Below are 25686 nucleotides of genomic sequence, written 5' to 3' on the forward strand. Positions count from 1 at the left end.
CAATACAATGACAACAAAGATGTTAACTTGTTAATCTCCTGCTTTTGGAAAAAGTCTGGATCCAATTTTGATGGACAAACGTAGGAAAATCAAACATTTACAAATACTTCTGATATCTTTGTAAAAAATTATAAAATGCATTGAAGTTAGTTTTGCCTTTGCTTCTTCACTCTGTGTGTGTCATGGTGGTTTACATGGACGTCTGATGAACGACCTGTGTCACACCTTGCTAAGTGGAGTCGTTAATATGTGCATTATTGAAACTAGGACGACTGTCATAACTGACCCACTGTGCATTTATCATCTTTGAGATTTAAAAAGATTGAGGAGGAACCAAAGCAGACAGTGTATCTGCCGGAGCCATTGCTACTGTATACGGTCTCTCTGTGCTGCTGTGAAGTAGAACCCAAACACAGAGGAACAGAAAGTGTTGATTTATTTACTGGTTGTCAGTTGTGCTAGTTTTTGCAGCCTCTGGTATTAATTCGAAGTTTTCTCTCTCAGTGACGGAGCTGTTCGTGTTGCAGTGGCCAACATGAGCAAATGAAATGTCTTCATGTTTGTAAAAACAGTTAGACTACGAGAAACAGCAACGTTTTTGAGGAGAACACAAACATCTGCACTTCATGGTGTGGAGCTGCTGTATCGAGGTCCCGTCAAAAAACCATTTGTCCAATCACGAGTCAGTCTCAGCTGTTAATCATGATGTTTCACTCCATTTTTATGGCATCAAATCAATTATTCAAACCAGAAAACCTTTGAACAAACATCAGTGTGATACCTGGAATGTTTATTTTGACTTTTTAGTTTGGTCACTGTCCCATCCAGGAGCATGGAGGAGGAGGGATGCATGATTGCAGCCAGCCACAGGGGGGGGGATCAGGAATATAATCTAGTGTGTAACAGACTAAGAATAGTTGTCGGCATCTCGTCAGCATTAAAGAAGAAATTAACAAAGATTTGTCTTCTGGGAACAGTCACTTATTTCTTGAAAGTTTTAAATCTCAATCTCCAAGGAGGGAGATTTACTGAGTTGGCTCTAAACCCCATTCATAATGTTACCTCCCAGTCTTTTTATAGCTTCTGCAGATTTGTGGTTTTCCTGCTTAATGAGAAAGAAAGAAGGACAAATTATAATTGTGTGGCCTAAAACCGCAACACTTTAGTTACTGACCCTTCCATGACACCACAACACAAATCTCCCTCTTTTTTCAGGCGGGAAGCATCGTACAAAACACATCTCCCAGCATTTTCTTCCTCTCTGTTCCTTTCTGTCTGTAGCCTCCTCCCTTCGTTCTTCTCTCTCCCTCTCACATTGTCCTCATCATTACCCTGCATGTGTATGATTCAGATCTAATCTGAGAAATCCCATATCACTGGGATCATAAATCTAAGATCTATATTTAGTTCTGGCTCTAGCCTTTTATCTTGCTTTCAGACCGTGGTATGACAAACAGTTTGGTTTTAATTAAAACTTGGTTAGAAGCCGTCCTGACATTCAACCCTCGGCCTTGTTCCTCAGAGGACGTAATTCAACTCACTCTGTCTCTCTCTCTCTTTGTCTGTCTTGCCAGGACTCTGACCTTGTGCTGACTTTTAACCTGTCCATGCATCGCTCCTGGTGGATGGAGAACGGCCCCGGGTGCAGGGTGACGCCCATCACCCCTCCCCCGTCCTGGGCACCTGAGGACCACCGATATATATCAATAGCTGGCTGTCTGATGGATTTCCAGTTCATAGAGGTGGCCCACTCCTCACTGCAGATACTCCTGGCTGTAAGTACTTGAGCCGAATGAGTACTTTATGGTATGCACTGTAATTTCAAACTCAAGTACCTGAATGCAGAAAGTGGGCTCATGGCTTTAAATGTTCTTCTAACAAATCGGAGTGCCTGTTGGTCACAGCTAGTGCTATTGTTAATATGTTGCAGTTGTAATTGTAAAATAGTGACACTTTTTAAATATACTCTTTTTTGCTCTTTTTCTTAGAATCTGTTAATATGAATTAGTGCAGTTGGAGCATAAAGACTGCAGGCAGGTTGGCAAGCACAATGGTTGGCGAACTTCAGCTTCCAGATGCTAAGTAACATTAGCATTCATATGCAATAAAGGCTTTTCTTACCAAAAAATACTTAACTTTTACATTTTTTAAATGTTCCAACTTGTAGATATTTTTGGTCTCCACCAACAATTTAGGAAAATATCCAAATGGTCCACTTTGCAAGTGTCAAACTTTGTACGTCTGCCCGATACTGTCAGGGACAACCAAAACAGTAAAGTTTGGGTTCTGTAAATCCAAAGCAATTTACTGAGAGAGACTAAAATGCTCCATAGAGTTGAGATTTTGGGAACTGCAGACATTTATAATTCATAAAGAATGATATAATCTAATATTCAGGGACAAAGTTTCCCCAAAATATTGAACTGTAGCTTCAGTATTTCTAAAGTTTGCTATTGATTTAAAATAAGCCTGTTATGAAAGTGTGTGCTTCTGTGAATGTGTTTTTGTGTGGACAGGATTTATGTGAAGTGGTTAAATTCTACTCTTGCTGTGACATAGTGCTTTCAAATGATTGCACCTGTTCTGTTGATGCTCTATACAGTTACACTCACTAGTTTAATGCATTCTAACGTGTATGACAACCAATGCCAACTTCTTTGTCTGTTGCAACTGGTCAGGTAATGTTGATGATTGTGCGACTCTGCAGGATCTGTTTTAGAGTTGAATAAAGCATTTCAGCTCCATTAGGTTAATGACTTCATACCCTCATTTCCACAGAATGGGCCGGAGACTCTCCCTCGCATATCTCAGTATTTTCTTTGTGTCTCTCTCTTTCTCTCTTTGTCTTATTTCATTGTTGCAAACACAATTTTGTTCTCTCTGTATTCCTCATCCTGTGTTTTACCCTCGCCCTCGAATTTCCTCCTCTACTGCACTGTCAAACTGCGATAATTAGCAGGATCAGAGAGAGACAGCGGTGGGAGAAATAAAGAGCCGGAATGAGGGAGGCCTGTCACTTTCATCCCTGTCGTCTCTGCACTGTAGTTTTTTCTGGGTTTACACATACAGGCACGATAAACAAACTGACACTTAAATGTGACTGCATGCATCATTATACCATTACAGAAAACAGAGAGAAAAGAGTTTGGGAGTTTCAGTGCGCCTGCCTCCTTTATTGTTCATTGTGCATCTTCCCCTCCTCACTTAGCATTCTTTCACCCGCTCTTCTCATCCACTCGCCACGTCTCTCTGTCAATCGATAGTGGTACTTCTAGTGTGGCGTAGTGCCAAGCCACCACACAGCTGTACCACTGTCTCACTGTAATTGGTGTGTGGAAACACTGTCATGCTCCATGAGCACACACTCCACAGTCTGACTGGTTCACTGGCTGACTGGCTGCCTGGTTTACTGTAATTGGTGGAAACACTGTCAGGGTGCTTAGTAACATACGTCATCTGGCCAGGCAACAGACTGACTAAGTAAGGGTTTGAGTGGGTTTGGATGTAAAGTGACTGGTTTTTGGCCTTTTTATTCGTTAACTGATTCCTGGAGTGAATAAATGAGGGGTAATCAGTCAGTTCCGACCTGTGGGGTAGTTACTTTTGAGAAATCAGTTTTGAATAGGCAGGATTAAAAAAATTCTCATGTGTCATGAAGTCAAAACAGGCTCTGAGGCGTCTGCAGCTGTTAAAGTCCTCAGCAGAGCATATTTCTGTTTGGCTGGGTGGTCAGTCGTGTATGTGATGGGCTGCTTTGTCTGTCTAACTGGGTCACTGACTGTGTGATTGTGTTTCTCCTCCGTGGGACATGGACCATACTATAAAGACAGAGTACATGACAACTAAATGGATTGATATGAAATTTAGTCCAAACCATAAACTGTATCCAATATATAAAGATGGACGCCATGACAGCTCCTCAAAAGTGAAGCCGAATCATCTTGATCTCCCCTGGTGGCTGGCAGTATCAGTCATGAATCTCCAAAAAATCTGAATGGGAAATGGACAAAAAAACTAAAAGGTAAAACTACATGTCAAATTATCGTTTTACGTCGTTCTTATCACACTGATATATGTGATAAGAACTACCTGAGAACAGGGTCAAATGTCACGATTGACAGCAGTGACTGACTCACGATTAGTCGAGGACATGTATTGGTGGGGCCTCATTGCTGCGACTCCATCCCCCAACCGCTACTGCGCAAACTCTGGCTCCAAATGGTGTCATTGTTGTAAATGTTTGGGATATTCTGGCTACATTTCTGGATTAAGTGGAGATACTTCATCCAGCTTTATATACAATCTATGCTATTTTTAGTTTGGTTTTATTATCTAAGCTCAAGCCAAGCGTAGAGATACAGAATCCTCAGGCTGTAGGAAAGTGGGGAAATGCACAATTATTTCTGTGATTACAGTTTTTTCAGATTTATTCTACCTGCTAATAGCTCAGATTGACTGATAATTAAATGGTATTTCACAAAAAACATCAATGATTAGGCTTCCTGCTGGCACAGTGGTCTAGAGTGCATGGCAGCGAGTAATTACAGTAATTTACATAACTTCAACCAGAGTAGAAAAACTAATCAGTGAAATCACCTACTGTTGTTTTTGGTTTGAAGGAAAACCTGGGTACACTCAGCCTTCTAAAGCACGCAGTCAAATAACCTTGACGCTGAAACGCTACGGGTTCACATGAAGAAAATGATCATTAGCTACGCCTGCTTGTTTGCACGCTACACCTTTTATCCACCCTGAGCGAGCTGACTGGCTCAGAGAACAAGCACCGATTACAGTCACTTTGAACTACTTAACAATTTCAACATCCATCATCACATACATTGTGCTCCAAATTGGCTCACGTCCTTGACATATTTCTGGTGTCAGATCCAAAACGTTGAGATAGTTCTGTCAGAATGGGCTGTAACCAGCTGTCAGTTAAAAACTTTATTAGGTCTCTTTTCTTAGGTCACTGAAGATAAAAAAGTGTCACACTTACATTGTTCATTAAATGATTTCATTTCACAGGCAACTGAAGCATCAGGTGTGACACTCATTCTGAAGAATTCAGGGAAAAGCTTTAAGCGGAGGTTTCTCATGCCCTGAACAAAAGGAAACATTCCGGATTCTGATTATTCAGTCAGTTAATCCATCTCAAATTAAATAAACAGATCATTTTTTCACAAATTGTCTTTTTTTTTTTTAAATCTAAGGAAAAGGTGACTGAAAAGGTTTCTATATTTTTCTCATTCATCATAGGTGAAGTTAGAAATTGAGTCATTAGCATATGAAGCGTTGTTCCCCATTATCATTTTTATTGCCCGAATTGAATGTGACATTGTTGTCATTGACACTAGACAGTGATGTCATGCTAGGTTCAAATTGTATTCATGGAGGCAGCACTGGGACCAGATTGGTTTTCATAGCTGTTGTTGCTCAGGGAAAAAACAATGTTTGAGAATTGAATGTCAGTCAGCCGAGGCCACCGCTGTGCTCTACAGCACTAATCCCATATCTGCTGAATAAGTAAAACCTCGCCTTTGTTTGTGTGTTTCTTTTCTAAATTAAGACAGGTTACACAATTTTTAAATCAATTAAACAAAAGCGTGCAGCCAGGGATGGTACATGTCAGCTGCAAAATTGTTGTGCATTAGAGCTGGGACATGGGATGAAAATAAACATCCTTCGCAGGTGAGCGAGATTGAGATTTGTTGCTGTAATATGTGTGCACTCGCATCCAATGGCATAAATTCAGATAAAAGTGATTAGTGATAATTATTTGATGTGATTTTTCAATGCAGAACTCACTCACTGACAACATATTTTTGTTCTAAATAATTTACAGAGCACTGAGGAGCCATCAAGGAAACTGAAGCAATACATTACTTTAAGTTTAAAGTAGAGCCTGATCGATATGATACCACTATGAGGGAGTTCAAGTTTCCGATACTGATATGTTGGCTGATATAGATATGTATATTAAAAAGTAATTGGCAATTATTCATAGAAGAGGGTCCACTCCCTATGTAGATTAGAAGGGCTCATTCTGACCTCAGGAAAACACAATGATTCTTAGTTTCGCCTAAATCCCACATACTGGTCCTTTAGGTGGCGCTTTATCAGCACAAACAGACTTGATCTAATGGAGGTGACACCTTCATCACTGCACAATTTGGTGCAGAATGATGCAGCAGTAATGGATTCTTTCACTTGAGATGAAAACAATGCATTCGATACAAAGCAAGATTGTCATACAGAAAGACAAGAAATCTACATGTCTTGGCCTGAAGAAGAAATAAGGAGATGGGACAGAAATCATTATGGATCAAAATAACGTCATGATCTGCGGAAATGTTCGTCGTAGATCAACCTGTGAGCGGATTAAGTTTTACAAGTTTTACAGACCTTGAGGGAGACAATTCCATGGTGTCAGCACTTTGCACCATGATTGTTTTGGCAAAAATGCAACCTCACCTTCCCCCTCGGCAGAGGACAAACTGCGTCACTGGGTGACTGACCTATAGCTGCCTTCCCCTGGCATCTGTCCTTGCTCTTCTGAAAGGTCTCCTCCCCTGGTGTGTTCCCCGGGTTCATTGGTCTGAGGCTATACGGCGCACCGAGTGCAGGTTTCCCCTTCCTTATCACACACCAGCTGTTTGACATTCAACTAATTTCTCCCTGAGCTCCTTTTTCCAAACTTCCAGGTGTTCTCGGGATCTCTGCTAAGGGAGCATTTGGGACTTGATTATTGTAGGAGAGAATGATGATTCAGTTATCTTTTTGTACTTTAATGACATTTCCTTTCTACTTGGGTAATGTAGCCCTACGCTTTTATGGGCCTCTTGATCATTTTGGGCACCTTGTTATCTGTAAGGTTTTTTAGGGGAGCTTGTACTTGCAAGACTGCAGTAAAATCTAGTAATAAATCTGTGCAAGTATCCTGGCACTATAGACTAAATCCTTACCTCTGTTATTGTATGTTTATATATAGAAAAATCACTAATTTTATTGAATTACTATTATAGCAGACAAAAAGGGTAATTAAAGCAAATGGGAGCGATTCCTAAGAAGCTGTATATATGGACTTTGGGGGGTGGCACCATAAAGTGCTTAAGAAATGGATGTAGACTCCGGTTCCGGAAAGTGAAGCCAATATGGGAGTGCCTGAAAACTGCATTGTCTGGACTGACCAGCAGAAGGAGAATCCACTGTTTTTCTATAGAAGGAAAATGATGTCTCTCCTGATATATACAACATCAGTAAATGTTTTCATATGGAGTTCAAGTTCTCAATCCCCAATTTCAAGTCCTCTTCAATACATGATGTTGTTTTTTTTAAATTATGGTCCCATTAAGAGTAAAACAGACACTAAAGCACAGTGGTCAATGGGGAGTGGATATTGTGTGATTGACAGCTAGTACCGTCCAATGGGTGCAGGTCTCTGGTGGCTTTGCAGTATACTTGAGCTCCAAGATGGCGCTGGCCAAAATACTAAATCGGGGGCAAACCAATGGGTTACATCACAGTGAGTTGCCATTTAGTGGAGCCTGAGAACAGGGAGTATGCCTCAGTTTGAAACTGAAGAAGACAGTGGGAAGACATTGATAAAGTGTAACTGAAGTGCAGGAAGCCCAATTTTCAGCCATCATCCCTGCAAACATTTGCCCGGAACATTCTGTTCTGAAGCTCTGAATGGGAAAGATGTTGCAGTCTGTTGTGGAGAGGCAAGAACAAGTACGTTTGACGGATGATTATCCATACCATTACACTCCTGTTGCCTTAAGAAAATGTCACTTGGTTCTGCTGAATTGTTGCTTAACTATCTACATTTGCTGTGTTTACCATGGCAACAAGCTCCGGCTGTACAGATTGTTAAAGAAATGGGATAAAGACGGTCTTCCTGCCTTTTGGAATACAGTGTGAACTGTGCACTTAAAGCCCCATAAAATCAGTTCCCGCTGTGAATTAGGTACATGCGTCTGTGAGGTGAAGTGGTGAAGTTATACAAGTTATTGCTCGTCAGGTCAATTGGATCAGGGATCCTGTCTGAGTTCATGCAGAAGTGGTGCTATTTTCATTCCCGCTCTTCACACCAAACATCCTTCGTTTCTACAGTGGTAACTAGGTAACCTTAACCCACAGACAAAATGTGTAAAAGAACCAGTGTCTGTCTGATTGTACAACAGAATCTGCAAACCAGGGAGGAAATGTTTGGAACAACAAACACCTTTTACTGTCAGGCAGTCGGCATTGTTACCACTCTGTAGTCGTCAATCATTGACAGAAATAGTTTGAGACTAAAAGGAAGTTCGCAGCAGTCGAAGTTCAAATACACCCCAAGCTGAAGCATATTCTTTTAAAGCGGATGAGCCTTTCAGTTAATTCTCACTGCTGCAATTTTTTCCCGAGCATAAACCCTGATAAAACCTTCACTCCCCGTCTTTCTTGTTTTCTTATTTCACTCTGCCGCAATATAAAGGTCTGAATGCTGCGAGCTTCGATGTATGAGTCACTGTGAGTAAAATAGACACAAAAAGAAATAAATTAAGTTACCTTCAAGGAGAATGTCAATGTCGTCTGAAAACAGCGCTGTGGGCAAAGAGCTGTTGCTTGGATGTGTTTTGATCTAAATCTTATTTGTAACAGCACTTGTTCCTGGAGATGGTGTAATGTCGTTAACATATCAGATGTGTTTTGGGGAGCCTTTTTGCTCAAAATGCTAAATACTTTTCACGGTCTGTCATGAGCGTTATTGTCCAGATATGACTGCAGGCGCTAAACCAACTCAGACCCAGAACTCCAGCACAGAACAGAGCACACACGTCATAGCTAATATTGGTGCAGCCTGATTATGGGGAGAAGATATAATAAGGGTTATTGTAAAAAGGATATTACGTTTACATGCATCGACACCAAAACTGAATTCTTGACTAATATATTATGAATATTAACAGGATATTGATGTGCAGAGGAACATGCTCTGTCACAGCTGATCAGATGTTCTCTATTGCAGTGTGGGCACGGCTCTCTGCTCTCTGTTCAGTGGTGCTAGTGAAACTGCACCCAAAAGCCATTTTCAGGGGCAATGAGCCTGCAGAAGACAGAATGAGCTCTCCGGATCCGCTCTCACTCCCTGTGACTGAAAAGTCTCCCGACTCTTGAAAGTCTTTTAAACAATGTTTTGACTTTGTAGCAGTTAAAGTCTCCTTCATAATGAATGGTAATGATTAATCATTTTAGCTGGAGTGGCAGTCTGAAGCTTGAGTGAGGTCATCTTTAAGGAGACTCATTCAGGTTCATAATTTTGATCTGGGTTATTACTTGAAGAGACTTCCACTCTTTTGTTAAAGGATCTAATGTTCAGGAACACATCACTTCCCTCATACTGTCCATTCTTAAATTCCTATCAACACTTCTGACATCAAAGATTTTGTTGCCTGGAAGGTTTATTGCCATCTTTGACCTCTGGTAATTTCTCAAAGGCATTTCTGCAACATAAAGTCTCCTGTTTTATCCAAATTGATTTTCTCATCACCGCTGATCCCCATGCTGCTGGCAGCATTGTCGGCTGCTAGCATTTGGATCAGCTTAAGGTAAATTCATCCCCCTGCTAAGAAAAGCACTATATTTCTGTGACTCATTTACTTGTCAGATACTGGAGAGAAGAGAGCGAGAGGAATAAAAAGAAAACGAGCAGGAAGGAAATCAGTGATGTATGGGGGGGCAGAAAGACAGAAGAGGGAAAGCTGGAAGTGAGCGAGGGAGAGAGTAGGAGAAAAGGACGGAGGAGAGATGTGCTTCGGGAGCGGAACATTATTTAGACTAAATGAGGTCAGGACCTTGAGATATACACTGAATCTCAAATGCTGCATTTGCAGCTCGCTGTGCGTTTTCGTGCCTGTGTGTGTGTGTGTGTGTGTGTGTCTCTCCATGTAGTCAATAGAATACCAACAAAGTCAATGTCATTTTTCCTACACATAAACCCTTATTTGAGCAGTAAGTGTTTATTTATTCAGTATAACATGTTAAATGCCTCAAACACACACACACCCACCTCTACCTCCATCACTGTCAGCCCGTATCCTCATCTCTTCCCATATTGTTTTTCCCTCTCTTTCCTCCTGTATCAATGCAGGGTAATGAAGTCATCAAAATGCTTACCCTAAGTTGACTGCACCTTCCTGCATCTTTGCTCCAATCAGCTGCCTCTTATCGGTTACCCTGGTAACAAACAGCCAATGATCAGAGAGCAAAGGTGTTCTGCTAATGTGGACTACTAGATCACTGTCTAAATAACACACACACACACACACACACACACACACACACATACATGTTGAATGTGGTGTTTTTTGATAACAAGTACAGCACACAGCACTGTAGCCTCCTCTTTCAATCTGCAGCCATCATTGTTCTCAGGTTTGTCAGAGACCTCAAACAGATGTGAGACCATGAGGTAGAACGATGTGAGGCCGACACAACAAAGCCCTCTCGGAGTGGGTGGCTGTGCACGAGGCTTTTGGTCTCGACAACAGCAGCGAACATGGAACTATCTCACCCTGACATCGAAGTACCAAAGCAACAGAGGGAGATGAAAATTCAATTTCAGTGATCACAATCTCACTCGTGTTTACCCACAGCGCCATAACGGAGGAGGTTTCGATGATTCTTTCTTTTATTTTAGTAAGATGTGTATTTTTCGGTGCAGCTCGAAAATTGCAACTTTATGTTTGTCTTTGATGACGCCAGACATTCTGTGTGTGTGTTTGTTTAGGTATTACTCATGTTGTAGGGACCTTAAACTGTTAACATGGTCACATTATGGGGACTTAATGTCCAAAAAGGAAATTCCCTAGATCTATATCATCAAGTGCTAAAGTTTGGTCTATAGGTCCGAGTTTTGGTTTAAAAGAGGCAAGTAGTAATCATGATTAGCGTCCAAGTGTGTGTGTGTGTGCATGTGTGTGTGTAGCCACTGATTCAAGTGCTCTATTTCAGAGCAGTATAACACTGTGCTGTTCTGCTCCACTTGCACCAACACCTGTTTTCTTTGTCTGTTCTAACTAATTGTTCAGGGTCCATGCTCAATCTCTCTACCTATCCATCTATCAATCTATCACCTATCCATCCGTTCAATAATCCCTTGTTTCCTCTGCTCTCTTTGTCTCTAGTTGGTGGGGTTCATCTACGCCTGCTATGTGGTCAAGCTCATTTCTGAAGAAGAGGATAGCTGTAAGTACACATAAACATGGACTTACATACATACACGCACAAATACAAGTACCCTGTGAAGTCAATGTTTTTCTCACTGTTTGCTAAGCTGCACCATTACTACTATACCTATCAAGCTTTCTGCTTAAGCCAAACACATATGCAGATCATAGACTGTACATAGAAATTGACGACATGTCAACACGCACGTCAAAGCATCTTGATTGCCCCCTGGTGGCTGGCTGCAGTACATGTTCATTTTCGGTAACTCTTATCACTCTGACTTTGGTTGTTGTTTAGTTATTTGATGATATATAAACACCTGGTGAAAAGTCATCATTGACAGCTGAGAGTCACTCCACTAGTAGTCACATGCGTGTAATGGTAGTACCTTGATGACCTTAATACCATGGCTCCATCATACCATCGCTGTACTTCACAGACTCTGGATCCAAGTATAGTCTTTGGCGCAAGGTGGCAGCGTCCGTATCTGGGATATTTTGGCTTTAATTCTGGACAGTGGGAGGAAGTGGAGACGCGGCGTCCGTCTTCATATTCAGTCTATGATCCTTTCCAACATTTAAAAATACACACCACCATCCATCCTCTTGAAATCCCAAGTATTGTTCTGGAGCCTGCAGCCTCGTGCACACCACCTCAGTATGTGGAGAATCTTGACAGACCAACCTTGTGTAGTTATGAAACTCACTGATTGGTGAGCTTTTACATTTTTACATGAGGTGGTCCTTGTTGGTTTGACTTCATGGGACTGATGCTACTTCAGTTCTAAAATCATGTCAAACTCCTGAAACAAATTTAATCTGCACCTCCTCTTTCTCTCCATCCGTCCAACCCGCCTCACTCTGTTCTTCACTCTCTTTGTATTAAAGCAGCAGGTTTGAATGAAGCCGTCCTGGACTGACAGCCTTGGCTGATACTTCAATTCAATGTGAAACTTATAGCCTCCAGGTTTCACAGCTGCGCTCATTCATTTTCAGAAACAAAAGGAGGAATTAGAGCTACGTAGATTCACGCTCAAACAAAGTTCCCTTTCATCTGTACGTCTCTCCCACAAACTTTCAACTACCCTCAAACATAGCATAGAGCCTCTAAGACCAATAAAAGTTATTCACTCACCTAAACTCTCATTTATTCAGCCTTTTATCAGTGCATCATTTCATCAATACGACCATGTGGAATGGGAAGTATGCAGTTTTTGAAGTGAAAGGAATCATTTAGTCAATTAGTAAGCATTTTGACAGTCTAAATGAATTGCATTTGAAGTGCACCTACCAGTAAAAAATTTGGAAATTGAGGCAAATCAACAGGTTGATTCTGTGATTGCAGTCACAGTGTGTGTTTGTGCATTCGTACGTGCGTGTGTGAGGACTTGAATTAGCCCCTTTACCTGAGCCGGTTAGTTATTCCACTTAAGTACATGCAGCTATTCTGCTGGAGGATCAATAACTAATGTTTCATTCAACAGTGGATTGAAGATGCTCTTTACGAACACAGAAATATTGATAAGGTAATAAAAGCAGTCTCTGGAAATAGTTTGAGGCGCTGTGAGTCTAAGTTTTCCCTAAGGCAAAGCTTAAAGGAGCTTAAAGCAAATAAAGGGTTGAGTCTGACAAAACCTTTTTTTTTTCCTGAGCAGCAGCTGCTATAAAAGTGTAAAACTACACTGCTACTACTTTTCTAAAGGTTCTTAATGTGACAAACTACCTCTGTGTGTATCGAGGTCACAGTCAAATATTAAAGCTTTTCATTGTTAAAGTTAAAGAGCAGTTCAAAACACTAAATTTATTCCACTTTTATCAGTTATTTCTGACTTATTGAATTTCAGGGAAGAAGGATAGATTTTTAACACTGCATTTAAAATAGCTTTGTGATGACAAAAAACCTAACCTGCCTCTTGGTCTCTGTCTAAATAACTAACAGTTGTTTATTTTCTTTTATGAAAGTATTTTGGTTATTTGATATAACATATGTTTTGGTGTTTTTGTCTATCCTTTATTCATTAATTTAAAGTGGGCTCAATTAGAAAAAAGGTGATGTCACAAAGACCGGACCATTCTGTTTGGCAGCATTTTGATCGAATCAAGGGGCAGTTAAGGGGCAGAGGGGTTTACACCTGGTGCAACCATAATCAAACTATAAGAGAGTAATGACTGATAACCTTTTTATACCTTTTATCTGATTTTTTAATCACAAATATTTAAAAATAAAACCCTTATATTTCAAACTGAGTTTTCAGGGGCTTTCTATTTCTATATTTCTCAATACAACAGGTCACCAGTCACCTGCTTGTCTTTGGATTTTAGCAGGAACCATAGGCTGTATTAAAGATGGATCACGTGTCTCCACTTCCTTCCACTAACCTGATATTAAGCTAAAACACCACCATTTTGTGCACTTGGAGCCAGAATCTGCACAGTAGTGATTGGGGATGGGACCACGGAATCAAGGTCCCAGAGAGTTTTATTTGACTTTTAAGTTTGGTTCATGCCCCATCCACTAACATGGAAGAGGCAGAATTTATGCCCTGGACTGCAGCCATCCACCAGGGTGTGATCAAGAAAATTTGGCTTCACTTTAGAGGAGCTGTCATGTCGTCCATCTTTACATACAGTCAGTGGGAGTAACCAAGACCACACAGAGTGAGACTTGGGGAAAGCATTCACACACAGATGAGAGATAATAAGCTACATGAGTCATTTTCCTTCCCCCCCTCATGGGACAAATGTTATCAAAAGGAATCAGGACTCAAATTGAGGTTTTGGGCCACTAATGAGGCTTAATGAACACACACAATGGTAGCATCATGTCAGATGCGTCATTTTCACATAATGATAAAGATCATTTTCTCCTGAATAATTTCGGGATCCATTGTAAAAGTCATGTTGCTGCATGTTACCCTCTGAATTCGTCTGTGGAAAGTGCCGCGCAATAATGCAATGTGGGAGACTAAACAATAGTCAGGGAGCTTAGTAGGGAAAAGTGCCTTGGGGCGAAGAAGCAAGTACTCACTGAGGACTGATGAAGATTTTAAGTTGCTGAGAAAGCTAATTACTCTGATAATTATTCTGTGCATGTGCAAGTATGAGTGTGTGTGATTGTGTCTGTGTGGAGAGATAATCATTATATTCAGTCTTATGTCTCACAGCTATTCAAATGTGTCAGACAGTCTCAAACACTCACGTGAGCACATGAACGACACGCTCACCTTAAGCAATCAGTCCTTGTGTAAACAGATGTGTTTTGGATCTTTAGTCAATAGTGAAAATTTATAATTAAAAAATGAAAAGCATCGAAGAGGCGATATATACCCTGTGCACGAGCTTCATATACACCAAGGCAATGTTAATGTTTTCACAGTGTAATATTGCCCTGTTCATAATGTTTCAGTGTGTAGAATATAGTGACATCTAGTGGTGAAGTTGCATGTTGCAGCTGAATAACTCTCACCTCACCCTCCCCTTCCAAGGAGAACCTGTGGTAGCCTTCAGTTGTCATAAAAACTCAAAAGGTGTTAAGTTTGTCCAGTTTGTACACGAGAAGTATTTAAATATAAAGGGCCCAATCTAGGGTGAAGAAAACAACAATTAGTACAATGTAGATGAAACACACTAGTGAAAAAATCACTAGGGTTACTTTATATTCAATTTTTCGCAAATAGATCCCTTTCACCTTAATCTTCAAACTGGACCTTTAATTATGTCATTTTCTGATATCGTAGTGATGTCACGATGATGTTATTACTACCATATAATCAGAAAGTATTTTTCAATCTATAGAAGGTGTAGGCCGTATCTATAGTTCTATGGAATGCAGAGATACCTTGCAAATTGCATATTTGAACGATGCATGAGATAATTGTCTTTGTGACTTCTTTTGTCTCTGTCACCCTTTTATTTAGAAATCTTGGAGAATGTGTTTTTGGATCATATTTTATTTGACCTTTGAACCAATCTGCTCCAAAAGTTTATCATCAGGAGTTACACTCCAAAGTAATATTCCTACAAACTCTGGTGAAAATCCATCCATGCTTAGTTGAGTTGTTTTGTACACAATCACACACACACACACACAAAAAGAATATCACTATAAAGGAAAACTAATATTTGACCGTAGGAATCCAGGAAATCGGACTTTTGCTGTTTACTGATTGAACCTTGTAAAACTTCCTCACATCAAACTACAGTTTCAGGCTTTTTGAGAGACATTTAAACTACAGCTTGATTGGCAGCATACTCAAAAGGTAAACGGTAAGGGGACTTTCTTTCCACTTATGTTTAAAGGGTCATGCGTGGCAGAAACTCTGCTGAGACTATTTCACAGCAGCATGACTCAGCAGGAAACTCTTAACGTTAACACCTGGTCATTTTTTCCTCACAGGGATCCACAGTTACACCCGACTTGTTCAGGAACATAATAAAGAAGGGAGGTCCACACAACAACCATTTGAGTAAACAAGAAATGTACTAGGGATAACACAGCATGAGAAAGATTCAGTTATTAGTCAGAATTTCAGTGTAGGATCCACAACTTGTTCTTTAGTACACCCTTCAAGAAGCAGGATAGAAAACAATTAAGACTGCTCCTTCCGCTGAGACGTTTTCTGTCTGATGCATCGGACTCTGTTCCAAGACATTAGACTCTTCCCACTTAGCTTTGCTCCTTGTACCTCAGGTTGCTGTTTGGCACTTTCACCTGGTTCTTCACATTCCAGTTAAGGTGAACTTGCATCCAGCGGCGATGGAGCGTCTTCTCCAAACCATCGTCGCACCCAAGTCATTCCCCAGGATAATTTGTACACTTTGAATTGCCAGCACGCGACAGACGCCCGATTTCTACTTCCATACAAACCAGATCTGATGAGATGGAAATTATGTAAGGGGAATAACAACAGGAGAACTAACACCGATGCTAGTGCATAGGACTTTTGGCCAATAGTGGTATAAGTTAGGAAAGGCAAGATGCTGTATCTACAGTGTCTCACAGAATTATAAAGACATCTTCTTCTACATCTAAGACAGAAGATGCGTATACATCTCAATGTTCTGTTTTCCTGTTGCGTGGTTGAGACTTACAAGAAAATTATCTTAATAATTCCAACAGAATTCATGGAAAAATAAAGTATGAGAGGAAAAGACACCTTGAGAGACTTTTCTGAAACTCTAACACTTTGACAAAACAAGAAAATATATCTATATGCTAAATTTCTACACTGATGAAATGTTTCTTCAGTCGTATGATTCTTTGGAATTTAATAAAAAATTGACTAGTGTGCAGAAGTTGGTGATTCCTAGAATGTTCAACTATTCCTTTCAAAGGATACATTTTACATTTGTTAAACTTATATAAATTGAGATGTTTTCTCTATAGATATATACGTGTATGAACTAATCTGGGTAATCTGTGCACTTGTTGGAAATTAACTTGCAGATTTATAGTGAATTTACAGCGACAGCCAGATTCCACATTGTCCTTAAAGTTATGAAATCTCACTGAATAAATAAGACTGTATGCTGCTGATCAAGGCGAGGAAGTGCCCTTTTATGAGCTCTACAACATCAAAGTGAAAAAAATTCACATCACTGCCTCCTCTCTTCAAAAGTCCAGACTCTGCCTCAGTCGATGGGAAGCAACCACCTGCTGGCAGCTGCACAGTGCAGGAAATATGTGCCGCTATCCTGGATAATTTAGGAGTTAAGCGTATTCTCAAGGCATAAATATACAGCCGCAGTCTTAATTGTCCTCCTATAAATGGAATCAGACTTTCAGTGTGGTATTTATATACAGCCGAGGCCAGATTTTCACTGGAAGCCGTGTCATGCCGACAGCTCTGATTAGCTGAGAGACAGAGGCGGTGATTCTTGTACAAACAACTGTTGAGATCTGTGTAGGTGTGGGAGGCCTAATGCAGTGAATCATCTGTGGTGGGAGGTTCCCACATGAGCATACATCCTCTCTAATTAATTGTGTTTGTTTGTTCTGTTTGTTTGTTGGTGAAGTTGATTTTATAGGCGGGTTTGACTCGTACGGTTACCAGGGGCCTCAGAAGACCTCCCACCTCCAGCTACAGCCCATGTACATGTAAGTTTGGTTACTCTCCATCAGCATGTCAGTGTGAGTGCTCGGTGTGAATACTTCACTGGTGGTTTTAAGACACGTACAGGTTATCCTTGAGGCTCGTGGGGGGGAGCTGGAGTCAATCCCAGTTGACATTGGGTGAGAGGTGGGGTACACCCTGGACATCCTCACAGGGCCAACAAGCAGAGGCAAACTCCACTCTCACTCTAAATTTAGGGACTGTCCACAGTGATGCAGACCTTTTGCCTCTCCGTTTTGACCTCTCGTCTAACAGCCCAAGTGGATCTGATTGTTGAATGACAGTGTGAACAGCACAAATTACATGCTATCTGATCTTTTCAAATCTGGCCACTTTCATATGTGGATCTAAATCAGATACAGATCGGATTTTTTTGCGACCATGTGACCCGCATTGGAAGTCAGTAAGACTTTGACATCACTCTAGAATGTCTTCCCTCTTAATTTTGCGCATGTGAAGACAGCTGTGATGGAGGTAGTCAGTGGAGGGACAATAAGGTTTTAGACCTCATAAGTGGGGGGGGGCACATCTGTACGAGCAGATCTTGAGGGGTGGTATCATAACCGGACTATGTTTGAAAGCATCAAGTAAACACTCAAATCTGTGGCCTCCATGTTATCAAAATATATAACTGATAATATATTTTGTAAAACGAAGGTCCATTTGAAAAAATACCTGTAGTTGTGTAGACAGATCCTCAGAGTCTCCAATTAACCTAACCCCAATCTGAATGTCTTTGGACTGTGGGAGGAAGGTATAGTATCCAGTGAAAACCCCCACACACAAAGATGCAAACCCCCCACGGAAAGCCCCCGGCAAATCTATTCAAACATTATTTATTCACAAAAATAGGATCAAATAACATTTATTATGCAGAATGTCAACAAAACAAAATCCAGTTGTAATTTTGCTGAGCAAAGAAGTTGACTTTAGTTTTGTGTGTGGGAGGCTGGCATATCTCTCTCTCTGAAATCCTACCCCACCATCAACAGCAAACTGTGTTTAGGGACTAATTTTCATCAGTATTTGATACCTTGAGGTCTGCATGAGATGATATAAGCACATTTTCACTCCGTCAGCACAAGGTCTCACCATTATTCAGCCCAAGGTCTCATCACTTATCACTGTTGTAGCGCCTTTATCGCTCCCCTCACACGTCGCAAATAATGGGAGGGGGGTGTGAGGAAAACCTCGATCTCGCTCGAGCTGTTTTTCCTAATCAGCCGTTACCGACTTCACCCCACAGTGAATGGAGAGGTATCCTCTAAAGGATTATGTGTTGTGTTGCGAAATGGAATGTGTCGTTTCGGATAGGTTTTATTTTGTATCCAATATGGGGATTTTCTGACGGTCAAACCTCGGATGCCACTTTCGACAAGATCCACGGTTACTCTGAGCCCAAAGAGCCAGTAGGACAACACGAAATCAGTCTGAGTCCGGGCTCCGACGGCCCTGCATCAATCTCACAATCTGGCTTTGTCCTGTGGAAAGCAAACAATACGGAGAAAAGCTTCCCCACTGTAACAAACAACACGGCAGAATAATGGTGATTCCACTGATGTGCGGCCGACAGGTCATCGATACCTGTTTTTATTAGAAAGAAAAGCTGGAGCGAATTAGAGAGAGAGATATGGGTGGACATGGAGAAAGAGAGAGAGAGAGACGTACAAAGAGCAATTGAGCTTTAGATGGTCAATAGAGAATAGCAGAAAGAGGGAGAGATGGAGGGAGAAGGAGAAAGAGGGGAGACAGGAAGATGGGAAACAGAGTGATGGATGAACCGTAGGACTAACCAAAGAAGAAAGGCAATAAAGGGCCATTCTGTAGTTTTATATGTCCCCAGTGGAAACTATAACATAGATCATAAATCATCGACCCCAAGATAATGGCTGCCAACAGAAACACACACTCACACAAGAGCTGGAGTACGAATATACATGTCTACTGTATTCACACACACGCACACACACAGAAGGCTTTAGCTTATACGCACACATTAATGTACACACACATGAATATGCGTACACACACACACTCACCAACACAAAGATCATCAATACGCTATCATTGTTCTCCAGCTGTTGTCCCTACTTTGGTGTTTATTGGCTGCGGCCACAGGGACCAATAAAAGGGCTTCAGCTGTGTTCCTACCTCACACACACACACACACACGCACACACACACACACACACACACAAATCACATAAATAACTGCACAGCAATCCCCACCCCCAGACTGTTGTAGAGATATACATTTCTTTGCAGAATAAAAAAAAATTTATATCAACTTACATTGTTATTTGTTTGCATTTTGATGACAGTAAGAGAGTGAAGCATAATTCTAAAGCATCAAAGCACGTACAAATATTTTTTTATTTCTGTGTCATGCCAATTCCTTCTGGTATTATATATACTAAACAAAGCAGGAAACAGATGAATGATTCTACGACTACTACTACTAATAATAATAATATTAATACCAATAATAATAATAATTAACAATTCAGAGATTAAACACTGTGTCTAATAGATATTATTATTATTATTATTATCAGTAGTAGTAGTAGTAGTAGTAATCATTTAAGAGGTACTAGATTCTTGACACAGTATTGTCATATTTGTATTATTTATTTTTCGTTACAATTACAGTAAATACAGCCATCTCATGACACACTTTGGTCATACCAGACAAAATACTGTGGCGTGTTTTACTACTTTTGAACATACTTTTCATTTGTAAGAAGGGCAATAAACAATTTCCTCACAATGAAGGTACACAGAGTCTCTGTAAGGCTCTGTCATTTACACTGTGTCAACACTGATTATGGTTGTTTGGCGAACAAACAGACTAAGCTTTATTCCTCTTGTGTAGCATTCAGTTGTATTATTTTGGATGGAAGGTATCAGAGAGCCAGTATATTTACATAGTGTTAATCGGCCTATTGAGTGATGTTTTGTTCTACAAAATACACAGGACAAGTGTTATTATGTGTTTCATTGACTTTATTAAGGACAATACTGTGCAAAGCATTTTCAAGTAGCTTTAAAGTTAGATAAAATATCCTTGTCGACAGACATTTTCCTGTTGTTGTGAACGCGTCTGACTCTGACAATATCCTGCTGCGTTCCTCGTATGTGAAAGGCAAACTCCAGAAAATGTTTGGGCCTAATTCTCCAGACATTTTTTACAGAGTTAGTGTCTGAAAACAATTATAGGACATAGCACACATACACAAATGTGTGACTTACCAGCAGGATAGGAACAGTCACAGTTTAACAGGTTAGCATACATTTTATCATGAATCTATAATAAAAGTCTTTTTGTCAATACTCTTTAAAACACTCTCCTCTTCTCCTCTGCAGGTCAAAGTAAACCCCGGATACTCTCCAGGACTGCTGCCTTACCAACCACCACCGCTCAACATCCTGCTTTTACTACAGCTTTTACTACTCCAACTGTTTTTAGGAGTGAGACACACTCCAGTAGACGGGATACAATGACACTAAAATATCCAACCTACACCACCCCCCTGTACTAAGGCTTCCCTCATCTGCCTGCCTGTTGTTTTTAATTGCAGTTAGGTGTGTTCCTGATGATACACTGGCCTCGTGTGGTTGGATGTGGTAACCGCAGGCTGTATGTTTTTTCTTTTTTACTATGGGTGACACAATGTGGAGCCATTGACTCGTCTTTCCTCTTGTGCCACTGAGTATCTGCACAACCAAAAGGATGCAAAGAGGGCGCAACTCTCCGGTGACGTGTTTTCCTTGGCTTCCAGTGAGAACTTGTGGATTTCTGCCTTCAGAGAATCGTTAACATGGAGCCCTGTTCTTTCACACTAGTCTTGGGATATCTTAGCAGCTCTCAAGCGCAGATATGTGTCACCAAAGAGTAAAAAACCCAGAGACACATCCTTGTGTGCACAATAGAGCCTGTTTAACCGTCTCTGGATCTCTTGGTGCCTCATAGATTAGACACTGCAGGACTTCAACTCCACTGACTGAGCATCTCCGGAGAAGATCAACCGATCGAGGAATGTCAGACTTCATTTTTCTATGATTACTTCATGGTGCATTTTGGAGATTTTCAGCAAAGATGGAGGCTTGATGTTAAAATCGGCTGGACTCACGATCGTCAGTACACACCACACATTTTCCTCTGAATGTTGAATATCATTACATATGTGCATGTGTACAGCAGACACATACATACAGACAGAAATGCATATGTGAACACACACATGCATGTACACACACACACGCTTATAACATACAACCACTCAACTTCTTCAATGTGAATCTTAATGTTTACAACAGACAGAACGACTTAGAGACAGGCAGGAGGTGCAAGAGACACTTTTAGATGCAGCATCCCAAAAAGGCCAGAGGGTGTTTTTCTCACAGTAGTTAGGACAGGACCGTTAGGACCAGACCGTTGTTCCAGATATGTTTCTTCGCTCTCACTGTCTTAATATGTTGTCTTCCGTCCAAGACAGATGGGTAGTGGGACATAGAGACAAACCATGACAGAGAAAATAGCCATTAAAGAGCAACTGAGGTCAGACAGAAGTTACCCCGTCCAGCTCAGCCCTATTGGAGACATCTCATCCAGCTCTTTCAGCAAAATTTTCCCCTTAAAAATGCTGGGATCCAGATAAAATGCCCTTTCAGCCTTATCATCTGCAGCATCCAGCTCTTTTGAATAACAGAAATAGTTTAAAAACAGCCTAAATCATCCACAGGCAATGCTCACATATAGAGAAAAACACACCTTTTACACAAATGACAATCACAGTCTAAGCGGCCTGAGTTTTGTCATGGATTTGAAATTGAAATCTTAAAAAATTGAACGAAAAAGCTGAAAAGTATTGTCGCCGTCATGTGGGAACAGAGACGCCTCCGGCTTTGACAATACTTCAATAGTTTATTTATCATCGTTTATATATATAATGCAACTCAAACCACTGGTGAAAGAAAGGAGAGTGAAGCATCCACCTTCGCCCGCAGACTAACAAGGACAAAAAACAATGACCTGAGTAATGTCAGAGACGTAGCGGCTCCACCCCTGTTCCACTCGTATTTTAATGTCGAAAGTGCCAACCGAAACACCACATGGACATCTGTAATGCCTGGATTCAGAAGACCATGGACCGGGACCAAAAGTAGTGGGTCTTGGGTTCACTTTTTCTCTCTGGTCCAAAAAAAAACGTGGATATCTAAAAATTTTCCATTCCAGTAGTTTCTCTGTTTCTGTTTTGTTCTCTTCAGAAAATCAACCTAGTCCTTCTGGAAATGAAGCTGTTGCATTTGTTTTGCGATCACTGGACCAAACATTTGAGGCCTTCTCCATCAACAGAGGAAACATTTTTGAGGGGAAAAAGGCTGCACTTGAAATAAGGAGGGACTAACAGAGCATTTCCCAATTCAAACTGATATCAAAGTCCACCGTTCACCTTCCTCTGCCAGTTATCTTTAACAGTTTTATCTGTTTTTTTCCCTCTGTGGGTTGCGTTCAGAGCCGCTGCCCCATGAGGCTCCACTGACGGCCGCTCTGGAGAACAGAAACAACATGTTGTGTGTTTGCATGAGGTGTTTCCAAAACTGTTGCGTATTTAATCTCATGCTGCGTGTGACTAACTAGCTACTTAAAAAGGGGAACTGTTTGGTTTGTTGAATGCTCCTCAGCTCTCTTCAAAGAGTCCTAAATGTGAACTTTGTGATTTTTTTCTATAAATAACAGTCGCAAAATGTCCGTCGAGTAACGGAGGAAAATAGTTACGACAGTGTAAAACCACAAAATGTAACTTTGAACTTCTAGACGTTTTTTAATAACATGTGGCCGTGTTTACTGTTTTTTCTAGTTGACTACTAATGTATGATGTTGTGTACAAGTGGGACTACTATGTTTAATTTCTTCTTATTGTACAGTTATTTGAAAGGAGAGAGTAAGAGGAGAATGGGAGGAAAGAGAATTAGTTGCACTATAGTCTATGATATTGTCATTAAACGTTCTGTCGAGGCTGGAAATTCACTTTCACTTCAGCCCATAATTAACATTTATTAATTTATATAAAAATGGTTAAACGCGCATTACTTTTTAATAAACTAAATCACTGCAAATGTAACGTCTTTCTGGAAATTTAAAATCAGCAACTGTGAAAAGGTCACACGTCTATTATTAAGAGGCCTAATTGAAAAAGATGGTTGTTGTGTCATTAGCAAATTATACTATTTGAATTGAAAGTGAATTAATTAGTTAATTTATTTGTCTTAATGTGGTTAGATCAATTTAACATTACCTGGCACTGTGGAATATCGACCTAAACAGAAAGCATTTCAGATTTATGATGTGACCCAACTGTGTGTGTGTGTGCGTGCGTGTGTGCGTGCGTGTGTGAGACCATGGGATATTGTTTATTGTGTCTTGGTGAACTCAACAACTCTTAACCCAGAACCTCCTGAGTAATGACCTGCTCTGAACTCAACACACATTTCAACTAAAGGAAGAACTCTTTGAGGAGCAATAACAAAAGTGATGATAAAGCTACATTCAGTCAAACCGTTGTAGAGTTACACAATCTCCTAATATCTAACTATAATATTTGAAATATTTTGAAACTATGTACTTTGCTATTTATTCAAGTCTGAAATCAAACTTTTATGAATTGAATTCAGAATTGTCAGCTATCCCCAGCCCTATCACCAATGGGTCTGAAAGTATTGCCAATGGTGCTTGTATAATTGGTTTACTATGGGAATACAGATGGAAAGAGAAAAGAGGTATTAAGTCAATAATTTGCAGTACACGATTATGCACGAGCTAAATAATTGTCTGGGACCCACGAATGAACCCTGTGGTACTCCACCCAGCTTAGTTTCTTAATTTAGCAGGCTGGTGCTAATTGTAGATAGCATAAATGCATGAATTCACGATTTGTAAAAGTGCTTTTCATTTAATCTGCGATTAATATAAGTCAGCTCTCAGAATGCAATATTACATAATCCTAATACATTAAGAAACAACCCCACTGTCAGTGCTGTAATGCAGGATTATGCTGCTAGTACTACCAGTGGAAAAAAACAACTGCAATCGTCCTCTGTGGCTCTGGGTTGATTTGTTAACGTTCACCACTGACTAGAACCATTTACGTTGATTTACCTCATCTTGTTCTGATGGTTTCCCACAGGTGACTGACTGTACATAAACTAGACAGTTGGGAATAAAGTAGACAGTGAAGAAGTCAAGTCTACACTTGTGTCCTCTGTTTTCTGGCACCTTGCAGAGATATTTTGTCCTCAAGAGATTTATGCCTGCTACATTATGCATGCAAATGACAAAAGTATTGACTGTCTGAATTTTTTTCTAGTGGTTGGGGTTGTCTCTGTTGTCCAGCCAAGTGGTTTCCAGGTATTTCAGTTCTGAGAAAAATGCACTTTCTAAAATGACTGAAATGAAGCCAAATCTTTCCCCCTCTGAAACAAGAGCCTTGCTGAAAGACTGCTGCAGGCAAAATCCAAATCCTGATCACAGACATCCTGACGAGGACATCAGTGTCTCCTTCACTACACACACCCAGATCATTGCCAGGAAGCACTATTGTTCCTTTGCTGAGGAAATATACCGGTGCTCTGAGGTAAATAAATTGTTATGAGAATCTGAATAAGAGTGTTTAAATAAAACAAGACACAAATACCCAATTAAGACTAAAAACATTTTGAGTGCGTGTGTAAAACTCTCGATATAGATGCACTCTGCTGAGTTCCTGATAAGAATAAACACTCACGGTTGGAAGTAGTTTAAATATTTATTCGTAGACGGCACACCATCTTCACTTTTTGATCTGCTTAGTGAGGAACTACACACTCCTGAGAACGCCTGATGACTTTTTTGTTTATTATGTAATAAGCAGAGACTCGCACTTGTGAAGGTTGTTTTTAACATTGCTGGCATTCTCCACTAAAACCAAGTGGGGACACCCAGGACAAGCAAACTAATTGCTGTGGCTGTGTGGCCTATGGTATTAATTAGGAGTTGTAACAGACCTAACAACCCATTTTACAGGCACCCTGGTAACGTTTATTTGAAAGCTGTGCCAACACCGCCTCAGCTAAAAGTGTGTCAGTCCAAATTACTTTCATTGTTCTCAGTTCAAGTGTCACTTTTCCATCAAATATGAAATGTGATCTGGTTTAAAAGGGAAAGTTACAGAGTAGATGAGAATCAAGTGATGCAATAGAAAGTAATAAATCAACAGCCTTTCAAATACTGTGTGTACCCTAGGATTGTCTAGCTGCTACTAGTACCACTAGTGAGAATAAAATCAGCTAAAATTACAGTTAAAAAATGTGATTTTTCTCTGTCA

At 40.4% G+C, this 25686-nt stretch overlaps 1 protein-coding gene across 2 annotated transcripts in view; it reads left to right on the forward strand.

Moving 5' to 3' along the window:
• nkain2 (sodium/potassium transporting ATPase interacting 2) overlaps nt 1–24563 on the forward strand; it is a 76479-nt gene extending 51916 nt beyond the window's left edge. The window contains exons 4-7 of one of the 2 annotated variants that reach the window (XM_020091512.2): nt 1575–1775; nt 11169–11229; nt 17226–17307; nt 20687–20827. In XM_020091512.2, the coding sequence (XP_019947071.1) occupies nt 1575–1775; nt 11169–11229; nt 17226–17307; nt 20687–20696 (354 nt within the window). In that variant the 3' untranslated portion in view covers nt 20697–20827. Of the gene's footprint in view, nt 1–1574; nt 1776–11168; nt 11230–17225; nt 17308–20686 lie in introns of both variants that reach the window. The other variant, XM_069515436.1, reaches the window with a different exon arrangement.
• Nucleotides 24564–25686: the final 1123 nt, after the last annotated feature.

The sequence above is a fragment of the Paralichthys olivaceus genome, chromosome 19, assembly GCF_024713975.1.
Source record: "Paralichthys olivaceus isolate ysfri-2021 chromosome 19, ASM2471397v2, whole genome shotgun sequence".
In the NCBI taxonomy this organism is placed as follows: Eukaryota; Metazoa; Chordata; class Actinopteri; order Pleuronectiformes; family Paralichthyidae; genus Paralichthys; species Paralichthys olivaceus.